Raw genomic sequence first — 22858 nt, forward strand, 5'->3', positions numbered from 1 at the left:
AATTCAGTTGTAGCTTTCTAAATTTCAATATTTTAAGTAGGCTGCACCGACTTGGCCAATACAATTAATTATCTTGTGATACATTGCAGCATTCATCTTGTGTTAATATTAACATCCTTGGAAGAGCTCTTCCTAATTTAATCTGTGCAACAAACAGATAATGAAAGTTCACTTTTTCTCAATTACCAAAGGCTTACTGCTTGCAAAAAATTGAGTTCAATTTTAAGAATTCAGAATATACTCCATCCAAAGCTAAGAATGTCTAAATTCTACTGATTTCAGTTAAGTATGCTTTTTTTGTTCACCACTTCTTTGTTCTTAAACAAAAATCATCACCATAAAAAACTTTCAGTTTAAATAGTGATGAATGAGGGTCCAAACTGTAGGAACAAAAAATAAATTTTGGGAGTGTGTGGGAGAAATTTATTTGAGGAGATCCTTCCAATTACTCTCCTTTCCTAACAAATTCCTGGAATACTCTTTTTCAGTAGCTAGAGAATTTGTCCTTATACAAAGGAAATTTGGGAGAGAATTTGGTTTCAGTGCTTATCAAAATAAATGAAGTTAGTGAATGTGTGGCTTAAACTCATGATCAATCTTCCTATATTACAGTGTTTCTGAAAAGTAACATGAATTAAGCATCCCCATACAGATTTTTCAGAAAGATCAGGCTTCTTAATATGAGATTTACAATAATAGATTCAGTTTAGCTTTGTATAATTAATACAATTTCTTCAAGAAATTGAATTAATATATTTATTTCCATTATATTTAGCCACAAATATTTTCAAACTGGCTATCAATTTATAGAGCCAGCCAGCCCCACCCCCTGAAGTTGATGAATTTTTCATTTTTGCTGTAATGAGTGAAACTTCTAAAATAAATATTTTGTTCTAAATCTGTGCAGAACCTATGTCAGTTAAGTTTTAAGAATAACTGCAGCAGGAATGTGAAGTGGGGGGGGGGGAAGCCAATGAAATGTTTGATGCCAGCAAAGATGTACCTTTGATCTTAGGCATTTAGATCCTGGATGCTACTGAGAATCTTAAATGCCCTAATTTGGGATCGCTATTTTTATCTGTAACCTGTCAAGAGAGAGTTCTTTATATGCTTTGAAAATCTAGTGTGTCTGTGTGTGTGTGTGTGTGTGTGTGTGTGTGTGTGTAACAAAATAAAAGAAGTCATCACTTGCGATAGAAATGAGTGATGTTTTATATGTGAGAGGGAGAGGAAAAGAACCAGAAAGCTTATAGGGAAACTTTAAATAAGAAATATTGTATATGTGAGTGTTTCAAATATGAATTTGGAAAACAGCAGAATACTACTTCATTCCAATAAATCTTTGAAATAATTTAGTAATCAAGTATACAGGCTATATGAAAACACATAATTATATAGCCAAATATCTGTTTTGCACACAACTCATATGGAAAAGTAAGTTTAACTATATAGGAAGTATTATTGGCTGCAAAACATAAACAAGCTTCATGGTGAAAAGCACAAAATGTTCTGCCAAACAACCGAAAGCACTCTACCTCATAATATAGTTTGAAAAAGGTGCTTTGGAAAGCAAGTTAGTAGAAGTGAAGAATCTCTCCTCAAAACCATCTTTCAAACACTGATATGGCTGCTTCAAAGGTTGTTCCTAACTGTGTGTACATGTATGCACATGCACAAACAGTGGCAGTTTGCCAGAGAAAGTGGCTACACAAACATGAGCAGATAACTGTTCCAGACACAAGCCTTCCAGAGGGCCCAATGTTTTAACATTTCCAGGAGGAATGATTTAGTCACAGTAACATGCCTTTTGAATGCTTTGCACAATTCAATATGTAAATTGTTTCTTGTACTGGTGGCTGTACCTATCAGGTATCTTTGTGACTATAAACCAACATAAGCATCTGTCTAAAATATTCATTCATCCAGATAAATTCTAATTATCCTTTTGTTGGGAGACAAAAAACCAAACCAACCAAATAAAACAAAATGTGCCACAGGTATGTGGTTCCAGTGGCATGTTCCATTCCCCTGGTCTCAACTTAAGGTCCCGGTTGGCAGGCCTTCAAGGCCCTGGGCTTTCAACTGTTGCAGCTGAATGTCAGGTCAGTCTGTAACAAAGCTGTCCTCATCCGTGATTTGATCATGGATGAAAGGGCTGACCTAGTGTGTATTACCAAAACCTAGCTGGGTCTGGAGGGGGGAGTTCCCCTTTCGGAGATGTGCCCAGTGGAGTTTCAGGCATGGCAGCAGCCAAGACCCCAGGGTAAGGTCTTGGCTGCTGCCATGCCTGAAACTCTACTAGGGTAGGGCTGGTGGGGTGGTGGTTGTCATCCAAGATTGGAAGGTTTCCAGAGACACTGACCCATAGATTACTGGGTGCAAGACCCTGTTTCTTAGGTTGGGCTCTAGAATCCAGTTGGGACTGTAGGTATTATATCAGGCTTTCTGCTGCATAGCAACCTTCCTGCCTGAACTCCTTGACTCCATGGCCCAGTTGGCAGTTTCCCAGGCTTATCATCTTGGGGGACTTTAATTTGCCTTTGCTGGGTGTGGGGTCAGAGGCAGTTTGGGAGTTTATGGCCAGAAGGTGATCTGACCTTGATAGGAAAGAAACTGAAATCTCTCCCCTTCCCCCCAAACCAGATCACCTTGCCACTGCTCTGACAGAAAAACAGACCACTGTTATGCATCGGACCCTAGATAACCTGGGACATGAGTCCTCAGGGCTGTTAGTTCGGCCACCTCTGTATTAAATCCATGTCCCTGCTGGCTGGTCAAGGCTGCGCAAGAAGGGATGTGTGGTTGGGTTCTGGTAGTGTTTAATTCCTATTTGAGGTAAGGGGTGGTCCTGCTATCTCTTAAGGAGATGGTGGTTGGTAACCTTTGCAAGAAGCCATTGCTTGATGGCACCATCCTAGACAATTCAACCAGTTTCTAACCTTCCCTTTTTGGGGAACTTTGTAGAGAAGGTGGTTGTGCTGTAGCTTCAGAGGATGCTGGAAGAACTGGATTATCTGGATCCCTTTCAGTCAGGGTTCAGGTCTGGGTATGGGACTGAGCAGCATTGATAGCACTCTTGGAAGACTCTGGCAGGAACACGACGTGGATGGGGTGGCCTTTGATACCACTGATCATGGTATCCTTCTGAGGTGGCTCTGACAGTTGTGGTGGGCAGCATGGTGTTATGCTTGTTCTCCTTCTTCCAGGGTTGGTTCCAGTCGGGGGGAGAGAAGTCCATCCAGCAGCCCCTCCTTTGTGGGGAGCCACAGGTAAGGTCATCCAATGGTTTGGGGTGATCAGCATACTGATGATACTCAGCTTTATATCTTCAGCCCAGATTATCTGAGTGATGCCATGGAGGTTCTGCCTCAGTGCATGGCAGCTGTGGGGGTGTGGATGGGGCTCAACAAGCTTCAGCTCAACTCAAAGTAGGTCTCAAACCCAAAGCCACTCGGTCTTGCTTAGCTTCAGTTCAACCCAAGCAAGACTGAATGGCTCTAGGTTTTTGGACCTACTGGTTATAGGGATCTTCCATCTTTGGTTCTGGATGGGGTGGCACTGCCCCAGAAAGACCCAATGCACAATATGGGGGTCCTCCGGAACTTGCAGCTCCTGCTTGAGGAGCAGGTGGCAGCTGCAGCTAGGAGGGCCTTTGTACAGCTTTGGATTATGTGTCAGTTGCGCCCAGTCCTGGACCAGGGGGCTCTGCTCATAGTCACTCACAGCCTCGTGACCTCCCAGTTTTAGATAATGGAAAAATTAATAGGTAGCTTGCTAGCCCTAGGTGTACATAAATAGATTTAAAGTAAGTGTATGAATTCTCAGTTTACTTCTGAATACAAATTAAGGTATACTTTTTGGGACTGATTGTTTTTCACAAAGAAGCAATTTTTTAAAGATTTAATTGCAATCCCAGTATTTTTGGGAAGAATATAAAAGGAACAGAGCAATTAGCATTAAATATTAGAAAGCAAACAAAAAACTCCAGTTTTTAAAGATTCAGTGTAACTCTTCTGACTCCTATATCTTTCCCTTTGAAATTCTGCAGATTGCCTACATAGGGACAGCTTTGGACGATAATCTTAAAACATGTCAGGGTGTTGTCATTAGGACAAAATGTGGTAGCCAGACTATAAACTAGTTGAAGGATAATATGATGTGGATGAAGAATTTCAAAAGCTTTGGGGAAAAAATTAACAAAAAATGTATACTTTCTAAAACTGCTGCGCGGAAAAAATGTAAGTATATACTATATGTACATATGGGTTTGAAAATAAAATCAAATAAATACAGTGTTTGTACAAAAAGGTCTGCATTAGTTATGAACTGCTTACTGGGCACAAATTAAGATATTGATATTAACCATTAAAGCTCTAAATAGCTTAGGGCAGAGGTAGTAGAGCAGTAGTGAGGCCTAGGGACATCCACAGCCTTTCTTGTGGCTGCCTCTCCATTGTCCTTTTTGAGTTCTGAAGTGAGATTAAGGGGCAAAATGAGTTCTTAAGATAACAGGTTTTGCCCATTAAATTATGTCCATCTAAAATGGGTCTTGATCTCACTTTTAGAGTGTGAGCCTTAACATGTCATGCAACATCTTCAGTAACTCTTAAACTGATGGACATGGTGCACTCCTGATTTATGGACTATTTCTCCTATTATGAACTGTTCAGGTATTAAGATTTGCAGAAGAAATATTCTGAATATTCCTCCTCCCCATGAGAGTCTCATTAATCTGACATTCCTGCAGGATTACATTTGGTGTTTAATCTCTGCATTTATAAAATCCATAAAGACATGCTTCTTTCACTAGAGATTTAACTGTTGATTAATTTTAACATTAATTTTAGTTTATTTTTCATTCTTCAAATTTTTAAATTATTGTGAGCTATCTTCAGTACTCATTTGAGTAGTTTACAGATTTTATAAATACTAGGAGATTGAGGATCAATTGCAACTTCTGAGTGAACACATTCCATAGTCTAAGAGCAAGACAAGAGAAAGCCATTTCTCATACAGCAGAAAAATAGTTCTCTTATATGGAGGAACATCCAAAGGGATCTCTCCTGCATTTCATAATGGCTAGAGAAGTTCATAACATGATTTCTTCTAATATGATGTATGTTTGTATGGACTGGGTCAGATTGTCCTCAGGCACCGTTATATAACTGTTGTATTACTATCCCTATTATTTGTTGTTTTGTTGATTTTAATCCTATGTTCACTGCCCAGAGTTGCCAACTGCAAGATGGGCAGCTATATAATTCAATATAATAAATAAATAATAACCAGAAATTTGTTGAGATAGTTAAGGTCTAACTATTCAAGACTTTAAAGGTTAATGTTAATACTATTGTTTAATCAAATTATACCTTTTATGCAACCTGCAATCAGTACAGATCTTTCACAGTCTTTTAAGTCTGTTAAGTTTCTCCAGACTTGTAGATAATATAATCTTTTATTAAATTATTCAGACTTATGGGTAATATGGTATATTGTATTTTTGCTGTTATTTTACACACATAAATATGTATTAGGGGAAAGAGGAAAAAAAACCCACTAAGGAGAAATAAACCGACAAAAACATATGATACTGCATACATGAAATCATTCAGCCTAATTTTTATACAAGTCATTAAAACTTGGCCACAGAAAGAAATTTATGAAACTTCACATTATACCCATATAACCAGCTGATAAACAGAAAGGAAGTATGTCTCGACTAGCTTTATCCTCTCAACATTTAACAGGATATTTTTGTTGTTGTTGTTCTACATCCCATCCAGTAAATATATAGTTATTTATACTATAAACTTTCAGTACAAGCATCATATTGTTACCTAGAATGTTAGGCTTCATTATTAGCTTTTTAAAAGGTGATATTAGCATTTTAGCATGGCAGTCTAGGCCTCTTTTTCTAACTTTAGGAAACCATGTTTTTCCTCTGAGCCAAAGCCATTTCTTTTTTTCTTTTTTCTTTGTGCAAAAACTAACCTATTCAGAAACAAAACAATAAGACTGTATTCCGGAATCCTTGAGCGTTGCAAGTACAGTGGTACCTCGGTTCACAAACTTAATTCGTTCCGCAACTCTGGTCGCGACCCAAATTGGTCGCGACCCGAAACAAATTTTGCCATAAGGTTCAATGTAAATACGGTTAATCTGTTCTGACCCCTATGAATTTGGTCGCCAACCGATTTTGGTTGTGACCCAAATCAAATTTTCCAATAAGGTTCAATGTAATTACGGTTAATCCGTTCTGAACCATATGTATTTTTTTTTAAAACCACAAAAATATGACACAAAGTACAGTACGAAGAGAGAGAACGCTAACCTTGCTCGACGTGACTTCTGGTGTGGAGGACAGGAAGGCGGGTGGGGAGGTGGTTATTGCTTGGAGGGAGAGTCCCCCTCTCTACAGGAAGCCACGACCACGTGTCACGGGAAGGAAAATGGCCGCGGATCCTGTTTGTCACCTGATCCAGCATTCGCGAATGGAAGCAAAATTTTGCGAACGGTGCTGTTCGTGACCCGAATTGGTCGTGAACAGAAGCGTTCGTGACCCGAGGTACCACTGTATTAAAGAAACAAGCCCATTTGGGAAAGGAAAAGATGCAACATATTTTAAGGGTGCCTGTCTTTTCTCACGTCTAATCAATTTATTTGTTGCTTTCTGACACATCACATATACCAAATATATGTATCATTTATTTCTGTACCCTATATAAAGACTTGACCCCCCTTCATAAATGACTTTCACTTTGCCTGAAGTACTTGTGATTCATACTGTTGGGGGGGGGGGGGAAGCCACTTTGCAAATTCAGGGATCAAGTTCTTTTCAGCTCCACACCAACTTGATGCCTGAGTTTTAAAGGCAACAATATGGATGCTGTTCCCTGCAATGATTAGCAGCTTAGGTGCCATATTTTGCACTACCTACAACTTTCGGACAGTTTCTAAAGATAGTTGTACATATCACATATAGAGTTTATAGCAGTGCCATTATGTAACTAATCTGCAAAATTAATAATACTTTAATTAATTAATTAATTATTAATTCTAATTTATAGATTGGCTACCAATATGTAACTAAATTCACAAATCACATAAAGTATCAAAATACCCTACATATCTATACACTGAATTTGTGTGGAATGAGTACATGTTTTGATTACTAGCATTTCTATCAAAGATAAAAATATCTGATAAAATGAATTTATGTTTTTAAATAAATGTAACATTTTAGAGTTTAGGAAAAGGATTGTGAAAGATTTAGTAAAGTTTATTTTAAAGATTAAAATTCATTTTGAAAAATCTATGTGAAGGCAATATTGCATAAAAAGTTCAATTCAACATATCAGTTTTATAGGATAACTATAAATATGATTGAACTGATATTACAAAAATAACTTCTTAACTTAAAAACAAAAAAAAAATCTAATTTTTAATAAAAAATCCAGTACCATGTTTAGGGATTGATTTAAAAAGCTTACATTCAAAATATATGAAGAAAATTATTTGAAACACATAAGTTAGTTTTTCTGCACAAATTATTAAAACAATGAGTATAATTTCAAAATATAACTTTCCATACAAAACCTCCTAACAGTCAGGTGCAATGTCATGATCTTCCAAGAAAACAGTAACAGCAGCACTTTCTGCCAGCTGTTTTTACCAGGGAGAGTTTAACAGACCCAAGCTATAAGAGTAGTTCAAGACACTTAATGTTCAGTGAAGAAAGACACTTCTTGTATCATTATGCTAGGAGCATACTTAGTTACCACTGGCTGGGATGCAGAAGAGGTCCATGGGTCTCTTTCCTAAGAGGCACCCTTCTGCAATCTATTGTACTTACAGCCTATACTCAACCTATCCTGAAGCAGGAATACTTCCCCTTGGCATAAGGAGACAAGAGTCTCTCAAAGTTTTATGACAATTTTCAGATGAACACTAGACTGCTTATTCATTTGCAAGTGTTGATATCTAACAATGTCAGTCAACTATAGCTACTTGATACCAATAACTTAATAACAGAAGCATACTGGCCTGTATATTCACAGAATTAACTCAGCTTAGTGCATGATATTCTTATCTGATTATGCCAACTCGTACTTCTGCAATGTCTCAAATTCTAATCATACATAAGCACGTTAGGCCACCAAAATCAATGAAATGTATTTTCAATCTTTTCCTTCCCCCCTCTGCCAATCAGAACAAAATTTCTTCTTAGGTGTATAATCTGGGTACGTTTACCAAGTTCTCATCTTAGAACAAGCATAATAAAAGAGAAAATGGGAACAGAGAAACAAAGTATTCAACACGTTTTACTCTCTCTAGACAAATGAACAAATAAGAATAATAAACTTTTGATTCTAACTTGTTAGAATTAAATTTACTTTAAAGCCAGACGAGTTCTAGTTTGAAATTTTGGTTGTGCTTGTAGTTCCCTAAATAGAGTAGCCAGAAATACAATTTTGCATCTTTCCCAAATTCAATAAAACCAGTATTCCCTGCACTTTTCCAGATTCAACATAATGAGTAAATCCAGCAAAATGAGCATGCAGTACATGTACGTAATTTCTATCTTTGGCCATGAAATTCTGTAGCTTTCAAATCAAACATCTGCTAAATAGTATAATGCATGCCTTGTGTACAGAAGATCCCAATATAATCACTAGTATCTCCTGGTAAGCCTGGAAACTCATGAATAATTACTACCTATCAATGCTGAGCCTGTTGTAACATCTTTGTTAAGGAGATGCTTGCCAAATGTCAAGTAGATGAAAGGAGACTCTCAAAGCTCTGGGAACAACACCCATGGACCTTCAAAGGTTTTTACCAAATTGGAATTTTCATGTGATATAAATAATTAAATATATGATAATATATTATCCTGCTGATCCTGATTTTCTGTTTTTTAAATTGATTATGGACAATTTTTATGTTTGTATACTGGTTTTTAATTTGTTTTTATTGGATTGTCGTTACCTGTTGTGAGCTGCCCAGAGTCGCTTAGATGAGTTGGGCAGCCATACAAATTGAATATAATCATCACCATCATCATTAAAATTTTAAGTATGTGTAAATGTAAATGAAATTAAAGCAAATTGAGTTTTTGACGTGGCCACATACATTACTTTTTAAGCTTGGTAGTCCAGGGTCAAGTACAAGATTTTTCCCAGGAAAGCGGTATACCTCTTAACTGTAAAAATGGCTTTAAATACGTAAAAGCCATTGAACATACACTTAAGTAATATGCACATAAGACCTGTAAAAAATGTTACAACATAAAATGTTCCCATTCAGGGTCCAAATCAAGGCTTTTTACCAGATAATCTATTCTATTACCTTGTTCCTGTGTCCCCCCCCCCCCGGTCCCCAAAAAACTGTACTCAATGCTTTGTGGCCAAAGGGATGCTTTTTCAAAAATTTCTTGTCCTGGAACTCTTTTTATAAGCTTATCATGAAACAAGTCCCACTGAGCTTGTTTGCGCATACTCACATATAAGCAGCTACAAAGCTGCAACCTTAGTGTACCGCCAAAAATAGTTTAGGTGAGGAAGTCAGACTCTTTAAATACTATTTTACATCTTGTAATTTTTAGTACTACAAACTATGATTATTTTACAAGAACTGTGGGAAATCATGCATCTGAAAATTCATATCTCTACATTTTTCCTTTAACTCATTTTTTCAGTACTGACAAAACATTAACATAAATTTAAATTTATGTCTTTATGCATCAAATAGGTCACTTATAGGGACAATAAAATAGAACAATTACCTGCTGTAGGATCTGTAATAGCTTGATTTGTGATGCCAGTTGGTGGTTCTTGAAGTTGGTAAGTTGCATTGGAGGAAGGAGTTGTTGGACTGGTGTTGCTGCTCGTCATATAATGTGAGGGATATGGAGAACTATTATAATACTGTGCATACTGACTCTGGCCAAAGCTGGGATAAGATGGATATTCCTACCAGAGGGAAGAAAAATGCTGAATTAGACTTTCCCATCAGCATATTACATTTTATTTATTTCTAATATAAATGCAAATACCGTATGCATTTTCTGTTACCTTAACTTTAAAGGACAACTAGACAACCTGTGACCCGTTGGGTCATAGTTTCAGAGATATTTCCTTACCTAAACAGAGAAACAGAATGACCAAGGGGGGGAAAAAACAGTGGGAGTGGGAGTGACTTGCTGCCGGCTTCCCATTGACTTTGCTTGTGGCAGCATTAGAAATCTTCCTTCCTCCCTCCTTCCCTCCCTCCCACCCTGAGAATTTTTATAAAATGTTGTATAATTGATATCTATCACCACAGAAATTGTCTAGAATGTATAAAGGTACTTTAAATGTTTGCTGGAAATGTGAACAACGGGAAGGGACATTTTATCATGCTTGGTAAACATGTAAAAAGGCCAAAAAAATTTGGATACAAATGCATGCATTAATTCAGAAGATTTTAAAGGTTAAAGTACTACTGAAACCAGAGACGTTTTTGGGGGGACTAATGGACAAGCAATTAGAAAAAAGTCATTGAACTTTGTTTTTATATATGACAACTGCAGTGCAACTATTATATGCTCAAAAGTGGAAAGGTTCGACACTACTTACAATGATGGATTGGTTGGTGAAGGTGATGGAACTTGTGGAGATGGCTAAATTAATCTCTTTGATCACAGAAAAAACAATATCTGCATTTATGGTTGACTGGAAACCTCTTACAGACTTTTTGCATGAAACGGGAAAAATGCACTTATGATTTGTGGTTTTGATGATTAGAAAAAAATGGTTAATAGAAAAAAGTGAGCTTTTTTGTAATCATAGGGTAAGAGTTAATTTTGCAATTATACGTATTGTACTGCAAAGAATATCAGAAGCTTCTTCTATTTTTTTTTAATCTTTTTCTGAATTTTTGTTTTTTCTCTCTCTTCTTTCCTTTCTTCTTTCCTGTTTCTACTCTCTATTAGTTTGTGTTAGTTTTTATGTTTTCTAAAACTTTTAATAAAAATGTATTTTAAAAAAGAATGGAATGATTCAATGTCAAACAGAAAGTGTGATATCCCCTTGGTGGTTTAATATATATGAATAAATGTATAAGGAATCCTTGTGGCAACATTAGAGGTGTGTTCACAGGAGACATGAATGTCCCTGAACTGCCATGAATGCCATGTCCTTGGCTGAGAATCCAAACAATTTGTAATGAATATAAGTTTGTATGATGCAAATTTAATTTATCAAAGAACAAGTTATTTGGTACATAGAGATAATAAGTATATCAATAAAAATAAGCTGAATGCAGTGGGAATGTGGTTTTAAAGAAATGTTTATGGTAAAAGAGAGTTAAGAATGAATGAATGGATGCTGAATAAATATGGATTAAATACAAAAGTGACTGATTCATATGAAGAAAATATGTTGAGGGGGTTTGATCACAGAGAAACTAAATAAGGATCAAATCGCAATAGCCAGGAAGAGTAACTGGGTCAAGAAGGAAAAGTTGTAGTTATTGATAGTGATGAGATGAGATCTTGAAAAAGATATGGGCGAACAATTTAAAGAACAAAAGGCAATTTAGGAAACAGTATAAGATCATAGTGGAAGCAAAGACGTTTTGTAAGGACAGAAAAGTATGGAGAAGTATATCAAATGATGTTGGTATAAACTAGATTTAGCTTTTATTTAATTATTTTATTTAGAAATCTTTTACTTTTCTTACTACACGCCTTTAATTCTTTTGGCTTATTATTTCTTGCTCTTTACTATGTTTTGCATAGGTATGTATGTGTAAGAAATGGTGCCTAAGATCAAGGATGTACACACTTTGAAAATACTCAGAAATGCTTCAGAGCTCATCCAACTACAGCACTTCTCTGACATTCATTAAAGCAGCCCAACTGCTTCAACTACTCATTAAAGTGAATGCAACTCTTAAAGTAGTGGCATCTTCTGTATGGCTTGCATGAAAGCCTGAAAGAAGTTGAGTATGTAGTACTTCATTGAATGGCAGAAGATGCTATACTCATGCTTGCAAGACATCCAAAACACTTTTTCAAATCATTTCCACAATCCTACCAAGCACTCATTTTTCTGCTTTTCTATTTCCATCCCATATTCTTTTCATACCATGTTTTTTTTAAGATTATAAACTGTGGGCAGGAAATCCATTTTCATGCTTATAGGAAAGCTACACTGAGACTTTAGTGAAAAGTGAGAAAGACGTTCAAATAACCCCACCTCTCATATTTACCTGCTGCGAACCATTGAATCCAGTAGAATTTGTAAGTGAATTATTTCCAGCATATATTCCAGATGATGTTGTGAAACTGCTTCCTGAAACAAAACATTGAAGAGAAAGTATATGAACAGTCTAACGTCTTTGAAAAATTCATCATAACAATGAACCATACATCTTTAGTATAACTACATTCAATCAGGCTAAAGACATGGCTAGCAGGGATCTACAAAACATTTTGAATTTTAAATGTTCTGTTTCAAACTTGAAGAGTAATTTCAAGATCAACATGGTGTTGCAGCGCTGTTCTGACAATTCCATTTTGTGCTCAACACATCAGCTCCATATGAACTCAGAACACCATATGCAAATCAGAAACAGAGCTGTTTCAAGCTCAGAATAGTAAGGTGAGACTGTTTTGAACTCAAAATGTTTTAAACTTAAAATATTTTGAATTCAAAATATATTACACATCCCTAATATTTAGTCCAACATTCTGTTCCCATATTGGCTAACCAGGGGACACTCAAGAGTAGGACATAAATGAAAAAGCATCCCTTGCTTGCTTTTCCCACAACTGGTAGTCAAGTGACATATGTGTGTATCTGTATGTGTATGACATCCTCCTGACTTAAAACAGCAATCCAAACAAAGCTGCATAAAGTGATTTGTCTGATTGGGTAGGTATTGGATGTAATATGAAAAGGTTGCATCAATCTCACATGTAAAAATAACTACAATCTTAAAATTAGTTTTTGTTGATCCTGGAAGGAACTAGGAATCCAGAATTTTCAGTTCAAGCAACTCTACTATGTATTCCTTCTTGCTATAGAAACAGAAAGGAGTTTTTAGCTAAAGGCAAACCTGTGTTGTCTTTAGTAGTGGTGCAGAAAATTATAACTTATTTAAGCGTTCTTGACTATATAGCCTTGGGCAGCACTTTTCTCTTTCTTGAGAAGTTACTCTTTGTCCTAATACACAAAGCATTATTACATGGCATTTCAAGTAGAAAGGCCATTGACTAAATGGGTCTGGACACTGCAATTCACTGTCAACTTAGCCTTCCAAATGGACAGATGGCCTTCTTGTTTTAATGCCTTTATCTACAAAGCTGTACTTCTGAAACAGTAGCAACTTCCTTTTAAGCACAAAAGGAAATTTGAACATATGGATACTTAGAAGGAAAACATGTGGAGGATGGGTAAAGCAAAATGAAAGGAATATAGGAAAAAGCTGAAATTGATGGAAATATATGCAAGTAAAATTGCAAAATATCCCCATTATCTATCTTAATCATTTGATAACCTTGTAAAATGGGGTTATGAAAAGGAAGAAAAATTTAGTAAATGATGACCAAGATTACATTTCAGATAAGCAGATAAAATTTGTCACCTTTACTGGAATAATTAGAATAACTAGAATAGTCCATATACTGTATATTAAAATATATTTCTTATAAAAACTATTAACAAAATGCAAAATAACTTAGCAAACACTATCTGATATTTAATTAGGCTCCATATGCATAGATCTATATGCATAAGTTGAAGAAATGACTAATAAGGCATGGTCAAAGGTATGGTCCTCAGGCAATTATTACTTATTTAATATATTGAAGCATTTCCTTCTTTCTGTCTGTATGTCTTAAAGTCAGAGTTGACTCTGGGTGACCACATGGACAAGTCCATGCAGTTTTCTAGGCAGAATTTTTGGAAGTGGCTTTGCTAGGGCCTTCTTGATAGGACTGAGAGAGAGTGACTGGTCTAAGGTCACCCAGTTGGCTTTTGTGCCTAAGACCCGACTACAATTCAGGTTCCCTGTTTCTAGACCAGCATCTTAACCACTAGCCAACTTGGCTCATCTATCTATCTATCTATCTATCTATCTATCTATCTATCTATCTATCTATCTATCTATCTATCCATCCATCCATCCATCCATCCATCCATCCATCCGCATACATGTGCACACCTACACATACACAATAATAGAAAGAATAAGTTAAACAGTAGAAAATCCCACATTCATTAAATATCCATCCAACATTCATACTGGAAAGCCTGAGCGAAATTTTTTTTAACAGGATGAATAAATGATGTCATAGTAGATGTCTCATGAATTTCAAAGGAAGGGAATTCCAGAGTGCATTACTGTATAGAAAAGGCCTGCCTATTAATAATTGTGAAATAGTGATCTCAGCACATAGAGCAGATAATTAAACATAAGTCCCCACCAAAACACAAAAGATGGGTCAAAGAAATATTAACGCAAGAAGTATCAGAGCAGCTGGTAAAATGTTTAGAAAAACCTGAACATGTTTGATGTAGACTACAGATATACATTATCTGTACATGATATCTACAGTAATTAGATATCACTTAGACCATACTAGATAATGAGATAAAGTTCTGGTTTTAACTAAGGAATATGCAAACACAAAGGTTTTATTATTATACATTTTTAGTTAAGTTGTACTTAACTAAATCCTTTAGTTGTAAGATAAACCATGCCATCAAGGTAATTCTGATAATTGTGATTTAAACACTGAATATCTGAAATACCTAGATCATAAATGTTCTACAATTTTGTAAATATCACCTTAAAATACCAGAATCTATAGAAACCCTTTCTAAAGTTATAGTTTAACATTTGTTAAAAGAGTATAAAACATATATTAGACTACTAGATAGGTATTTGAGGAGGTAATATAAAAATTGTCTTTGTACTGATACAGATAATCAAGATACATGAATAATTAGACTTCAGGTGGGGACAATGGTGGTTTAGTTGTGTCCATGAGGGGAGACAGCATTGCAGCTGGATTGGTGGCTGGCACAAGCGCTGGCCACCCAACTTGCTCCAGATTAAGGAGGAAGCCAGAAATCAACCCATTTATTCTTGGGTGGCTGTTCCTTGTAAGCTAATTGCAGAAACGGAAGCTTGAGAGCGAGCGGCTGGGAGGCGGGGGTTCCATCTTTGTCCACAGCGGTGGTGCAGCCTAAATATGGACACTATAGCTGGCCAAACCCTATTTCTAAATTACTTTATTTATATTACATTATTTCTGGGATTATAACTTTAAAAGAAGAATTAGAGTTTTATTGTAATTTGAACAATTCACAAAAAGCTGGAACATAAGGAAAATACAAAAAAGATATAAAAGCTACTTATGGTGAATGGGGAAAATCTATTTGTTAAAAGTTTAATTTTATGAAACTCCATCTGTATTAATTGGATTTGATTTTTCTATGGGAAAATTTTTCGTTTTTCTGTGATATGCTTGTTGATTGGCTGCATTTTCAAAACAGAAGATAGTAATTTGAGTCCTCTGTGTATTTTTTGTTGGTGCATGCCTGCAATTACAGCATGTAACCGAGCAGAGGGCATGAACTGTCTGCTTATTTATACTATACCTACGGCTGCTTGCTTCAAGGAAAAAAATGGTTAGAAGAGGCCCTTTGGAGCAGCTGTTAGAAGATAAAACAACTTCTTTAAGTTTACACCAATCAATGTTTGATGAATAAGAAGCTAAATTCAAGTCTCTTGAAAAAAAGATAGAGGAAAGATTGGATAAGATGGTTAATTATGAAATAGAGATGGAGACTGATTTGAATGTGGATTTGAACTATAAAAAAAATGCTGGATTATGAAGGTGGTATGAACAAAGATGCTGTGGATTTGAAAATGGATTTAAAAATGCCAAAAGATAAGAGTGACATGGAAAATTATGCCAGAACAGATTTGCAAATGAAACCAATTGATGTCATAATGATCAAAGGGGACATACAAATAATAGAAAAGATGAGTGACTTGGAAAGACTTTTTATTTTGGATTTGCAAAAGGAATATTTTGAACTGGTGAAGCTGCTCCTGGGAAGAGACAAAGAGAAATTACTGGAGCTGTTTCTGGGAGAAGACAAGGAGAGAATGATGGAGAATCAAATTGTGGGACACTATTTGAAAGGATTAAAGATTAAACTTTTTAAAGGGTAAACAAAAGATTTACAAAGTGAACTTATTTGATTATGGTTAATATATATGTTGAGGGTTTTGGTAGTTATCAATGGGATTTTTTTGGAACCAGAATTGAACGACATGGTTTTAAGGATCTGTGTATAAGGGGGAAGATATGACATTTGCATGTTTGTTTGTTTTTAGAGAAAATGATAAGTTGGATTATAAAATGGATTTATTTTTGACTAAAGTTAAAATACATTTGCTATTAAATTTATGGAATTTTGTTCTTATATATGATAACAGCAGTACAGTGGAAGGATATGATATTACTTACAATGGAAGAATGGATGGTGAAGCTGATGGAGTTGGCTGAGATGGTGAAACTGATGGCTTTGATTTGAGAAAAGACACTGGGTAATTTTAATGTTAATTGGAAACTTTTTTTGGACTTTCTGTGGGAAACAGAAAAAAATGAAATTATGTTGTATGGATTTGATTATTAGAAATAATATGGGTTTATAGTAATAACGAAAGTTATGTTTTAAACTTAGAGCAAGAGTGATGTATATTGTAACTTATATCTGTTGTGAAGAAGGTTAGGGTTATTTTTTTTTCTTTACTTATATACTGAAGTAATATATATACATACTGTATAATAGTAATATATGTATATATATATATATAATTACATATATAATTATATATATATATATATATATATATATATAAAATATTTATATAAGTAAGTATACTTATATACTTACTTATATCTGTTGTGAGGAGGGTTAAGGTTATTGTTCTTTTTCTTTCTTCGTTTTTTCACACTTTTGACTTTGGTCATTCTTTCTTTGTAATTTTCCTTTCTTTTTCTTATTTTCTTTCTTTAATATTAGTTTTTGTTAGTTTTTACTATTTCTATTTTAAAATTTAATAAAGTTATCTTTAAAAAAAGATACATGAATAATTAATATGCTCTGTCAATCCATCAGGATGAATTTGGACATTAAACTGACAAAAGATTATTGAAAGTAAGTTTCTGTTTCACTTTCTTCTGCTGCATCATAGAGTAGTAGCTCTTGATGGAAACTTGAGAAGGAAGAATAATTGAAAACTGGGTTTTGTAAGATGCCTCTACCACATTGTTGAATTTATTCTTCCAATCATAGCTGCTGATAGCCAATCCCACCTTGGCTTGAGGATCTTACAATCTTGAGGACAAGCTAGGAGATGGGATAAGACTAATACAATGGGGCAAGAAGTTGGTAAACATTTCTGCAAACTTCTTTTAGAGTTTCCAGAGTCCAACTCATTCTCTGTTGGAGCAATGTATACCTTTGACATAGCTTTGTAACTATTTTTAAAGGAAACTGAACTTATGTCCAGCCATGAAAAGAAAGAGATATACTAATATTTTAAATGAATAAAGGAATGCTGGAGAGAAATAAAGAGTCTTACAGTCCCCATATAATGTATCTTGACACATACAGTATTAATAAACCTGAGTACAACCAAGCAACATGTATACTTAAATATATTGATAAATATGTTTAATTAGATAACTATGTAAAACATAACTACAGATGGAATTGACTAAATGAATATTTCCAATAGGGTTTATTGCATCTTGATTAACTTTTTTCTTGTGCTGGTTAATGATTGCAATAAAGTTATTTCAGATAAACTTTTTTGATAACATGCTTAAAAGGGCCTTAAGCCATACTTACAGTCTAAAGGACTATCTGTTTGAAAATAGATCAAAAAATGAAAATTGATTATATTTTGACTGATGTAATTCACTCACTCTATTTTTCCAAACCACCAAGAAAGTCTGGAAGTGGCAAGATAATCCCAGTATAGTTTTCAGGGATTCAGAGATCAGGAATTTAACCTACCATAAAGCAGCTTTGCACTGACTGACTTCATGGACTACCATTCCATTTTTTTTCCTGTAACATCTCATGTATTCACACATCTCTTTGGTGGCAAGAAGTATGAGTTTCACCCTCATCTGAAAATGATGCATCTCATTACTGGTGCTAGTATATTATATGATAGTCCTTTATACAGCAACTGAAGTTACCTTTACAATGCATTGTTATAGATGCCCTTACCTTTACCTATACCTATATAACCACTTTTCTTTAAGGAGCTCATTTTGACTTGCTCCCAGGTTAAAGTGTAACAACTTGAATTGCATCTTAAGCATTGTATATATACTTTCTCAAGATTTATCAATTAAAAATAATTTTCAAATGCATACTAATTAGCAAATGCATTCTAGAATGTTTCAGAAGCAACCTATGTCTATGTTTAGGCTTTATTAGTATGGAAGAAAAAATTAATATTAACATCCAGGCATTGGAACAATAGGCAACTATTAAAATAACTGCCAAATATGTCTTGATTAAAATTCCTGTAACTATTATTACTTTTGGAACTGTACAGTGGTCTACCAGATATTCATAACCATAAAAGTACAAAAAAAAAACCCCAATGAAAACTGTTACTGCACCTAGAGTAGCATATTATAAAGAACAGCTCTTTTGTGTTACAGCCATTACTGACTGCTATGGAGAATGGGTAGGGCTCATAGACTGTAACAAATGGGAAACAGGTTTCTGAAACCTGCTATTAGACCACCCATGCCCATTAGATTAGAAGCACATTAAAAATTCTTTCAGGTTTGCCACATTTTAACATGGTTTGTCATGACATAAAAGCAGACTGCTCTTACATTAGTTGATTAAGAGCAACAAAAATAATAACTACCCTATTCTAAAATACAAAATCCTTATTGTAAAATTAAACATTTTACAGTTTTGAAAACCAAAGATACATTTTAGAAATGAAACATGCTCAATTGTTGGCACATGATTGATGCTGAGACTATTATCATTTATATGTGAAGAGATTTTTGCTCATTACTTCCAGAAAGAATATCCCATTAGTTCTATGTTTGTTACAGACACTATGGGCTATTTCTGTGATTAATGCCCAAAATATATGAAACAAAATTCAGCACTTGTGTTTTAAGGCAAACCTATCATGGGCAGGCTGTATTATAAATGTATGATTTGTCTATATCTTTGCTATTTTTAAGGTACTTATAACAATCTACCTTAGCTTCTACAAATAAGTGTCATCCCCATATACATACACGTGCATACACAGATAACTCATATATACTTGGAGTTATTTTTCAAACTGCAAGCAGTATTAGATGCAGCTTCCAATGTGGTGTAATATAGTTCCTTTTAACAGTAGTCAAGTACACAATAATTATATAGGCACAACTCTAACCCTAACCCTAAACCCACACTTGAATATAACGTATGTCTGCCTATATAACAACATATGCATACCTTCCAAGTGTTTAATGAAGAAAACACAGAATAAGCAGAAAACTATTCTGGTAGCGTTAACATACAGTAAGTGATGAGAAACATAGGCATCCACAGGGAGGGGGCATACGACAAAATATGCATTTGAACATCATGATGGAAACCATAACCATGACTTACGTACTTGCATTTGACATTGTGATGCAAGTGCAAAAAGATCTGGGATATGTTGTGACGTCACAACACACATTTCATCATTTCTGCATGGTTTCTACCAGAAACCTATTATGAAAAATGTTTTTCCCCCCCACTATTTAAGCTCAGACATTTAACATGCCTTTTGATTCAGGCCTCCTAATTTCCAGTTATAACCCAGACTGCCCACATTACCCTATACAAACCACTATGTTTGGCTCCATCTACTATTTCCCATTTTAATTGTTTTAATTATAAGTTCCCTATGTTTGGGATAAACTGTATTAAGATTCTCATTTTATATATTACATAAATTTGTTACAAAATTAACAATAACTACAATAACATAAAAATGATAAATAGAATACAAACCACAGGGTTTCATAATTAGATTGCACCAAAATATTATGGGTTTCTTTTACACAAAGCTTTAATAAAATGGTGAAAGATAAAACTTATCAAAACAAACACAAAACTGAGAATGGATTGTCTACCTGACAATTTCAAAGGCAAGTATCTTAAGTTGTCAGAGTTGCATTAGAATTTAAATTTTGTGTTTGTTTTGTACTGATGAGTGACATAGATTGAACTTTCTCTGTTGCAGAGTAACATGATGTCATCTTGTAACCACAGGACAAGGAATAACAGCATTAACAGATCTACCAGACTGGGATTAGTTTCTGGGTAAGCCTTACAGAATTCAGTAGGGCTTACAACCAGATATGTGAGCATAAGACTGCAGCTATTTAGCAATCCTATGCATATTTATGATTGTGTTATTTGGTTCAGTTAAGCTTACTCCTTAAATAGATATTTAAAACTGCAGTCTAATGGATGGATATTACACCCTAATGACTTTCCAGAAATTATTAACAACCTGGTTGTTTTTCCAGGTCTTCAGACATGATGACTGAGGAGCCCCATGTTTTTTTGTTCTTTTGTAATACTGAGGTAGTCTTCTAATTGCCTTTGGGGATTTTGCCATATGTTGTTTTTTCTTTTTTCTTTTCCTTTTAACTGCATGCTGCCCAGAGTCACTAAGGATTCAGGCAGCCTCTAAATCAAATAACTAAATAAAAATAAAACAAGTGTGTGCATGTATATATGTGTGTGTGTGTGTTTATAAACTTCCCTAATCTTAAAGTGATGTGTTAGCTTGGGCTCACAAAACATTCAAAAAAGGTGTTCTGCAATGTATGTTAATGAGAATGAATCTTTGAACTGTTAAAGCAGCTACTTCTTTGGTAAGCTTATGCAGCTTCTTTGAAAGTCTCCTGCTTGTCTCATATGCATTTATATGCACAAACAATACCTGTGTTGTATAAACACCTCTTTTGAATGACTGACCCTGATTCTATCATTCTTTAGACATCATATAAATACCTTTCTATTGTCCCAGCTTTTAATCATTCTGAATAGGAATTTTAAGAGTTGTAATCTGTAACACACCAGTATTATGTTGGCTGACATGTTTTAATTAATAAAAAGTTTACACCTTTGAAAATGTTTGCTTCATGTGCAAATTGTATTAGCATTCACAAAGGATCAAAAGGCATTCATATATAAAGAATAAAAACAGGATGACACATGCATTGTTGTCTACATTGCTTTTACTGTCAGTCATGTCATTTAGCAAACTTAGAATAACTACATGATAAAGCCGTTGTTCCCAACAAGATTAAAGCAGCCACTGTATATCACAGATTAAATATATAGTTTAGCCTTAATTCTCGATCATCATGTTCACCATTCAAATTTACTATTATTTCAGAAGGTAAATATTAACTTTGCTTTCTGGCTAAGGATTCTGTCTATATTTCTTAAAAGCTAAGTTTGATCTAGTTAATATGTTAAAGTTTCTTTCCTTCATAACTTTTATAACATTTCTATAAGCGCTCAACCTGCATAATTCTCACTGACCCAGTTTAAATTTAGAAATCATGTTTCTTTTCATTTCTCATTTCAAAAAAGAACTTTTTAAAAAAAATACCGGCATAGAAAATATACAGTTTATTAGAAAAAATGTACACTACTGAAGACACATTTAAAATGCTAAGGAGAAGAATCTGCAATTGGTAATATCTTCTACTTAAACAAATTCCAAAGCTTTCTTCCAACATTAACTAAATTATTCTGGCAAGTTAATTTGAGATATTATTTTAAATTTTCAGATAATAAACCCATACCTAGGATAAAACCCATACCTATGGATAAAATCAACCTAGATTTATATTCTTGACTTTTTTCCCCCCACACTGCTGTTTTCAATTGCAACAAAGAACTAGCCTTTAAGAAATTGAATTTTAAAACAGAAACAATTTTGAACATGTTGATATTGCAAAATCATTAAAACTGGTGACCTGAGTGAAAAATGCTTGTTCACAAGCTGTATTCAGATGTTCAGAAACAAGAACCATGAACTTGCAATAAGCCCTGTCCAGCCTACTTATAATTTATATGAATATGTACAGATGTTTGTAGCAGTCAAAACATGTGTAAAATTGTACATGTCTTGATTTTCAGACAATCAGAAGCCTGTAATCAGACAGGTTAAAAGACAATAAAAGACCTCCAGACTGCTCAGCTGGGGGCCAGAACATCCACAATCATACACACAAGATATTTTCATCTCAAGTATCTGTGTTGCATTCATATACTGTACATCATTTATGCAATGTTGGCAGATGCAGGGCTTATGTGGAATGATCCTTATTTCTGAATACCAAAATACAAAATATGGCACATAAATGTACCACTGTCATCAACTGGTTCACTGAATGAATTAAAGTCCTGAATTTAATAAACCAAAATAATATGTTAAAACCAAATGAATTCTAATCATTTATACAAACCTTGCATCTGGTAACTGTATGGAGCCTGTCCTGGCTGGGGAGTGCTAAAGCTTGCACTGTAGCTCAGAAAGCCTGTCTGACCAGGTGACTGTGTTTGTGACAATCCACCTTCTGTCTTGATGCCTGCCCACAATGCACCTAAATCAGTTAGTGATAGCAAAGCTATTTGTTCATTTTCAACACTTAAAGGGCATTAATAAATCACACAATGATCCATGCATTTGAACTGCAAAGGCATACTAAACCACAATTCAGTATCCATTTCAGTTAATTTAATCA

At 34.8% G+C, this 22858-nt stretch overlaps 1 protein-coding gene across 8 annotated transcripts in view; it reads right to left on the reverse strand.

Annotated features, from left to right (window-relative positions):
• Window positions 1–22858, reverse strand: part of EYA1 (EYA transcriptional coactivator and phosphatase 1) — a 99159-nt gene that overhangs the window by 48503 nt on the left and 27798 nt on the right. For 4 of the 8 annotated variants that reach the window (XM_088130703.1, XM_088130699.1, XM_088130702.1 and 1 more), the window contains 3 exons: window positions 22580–22702; window positions 12250–12332; window positions 9782–9968 (listed from right to left, as the gene is read on the reverse strand). In XM_088130703.1, coding sequence (XP_087986829.1) covers window positions 9782–9968; window positions 12250–12332; window positions 22580–22702 — 393 coding nt within the window. Of the gene's footprint in view, window positions 1–9781; window positions 9969–12249; window positions 12333–22579; window positions 22718–22858 lie in introns of all 8 variants that reach the window. The other 4 variants (XM_088130701.1, XM_088130697.1, XM_088130700.1 and 1 more) reach the window with 1 other exon arrangement.

The sequence above is a fragment of the Python bivittatus genome, unplaced genomic scaffold, assembly GCF_059951505.1.
Source record: "Python bivittatus isolate LINGU-HERP-01145 unplaced genomic scaffold, Pbiv_v1 ctg000840_np1212, whole genome shotgun sequence".
NCBI lineage: Eukaryota > Metazoa > Chordata > Lepidosauria > Squamata > Pythonidae > Python > Python bivittatus.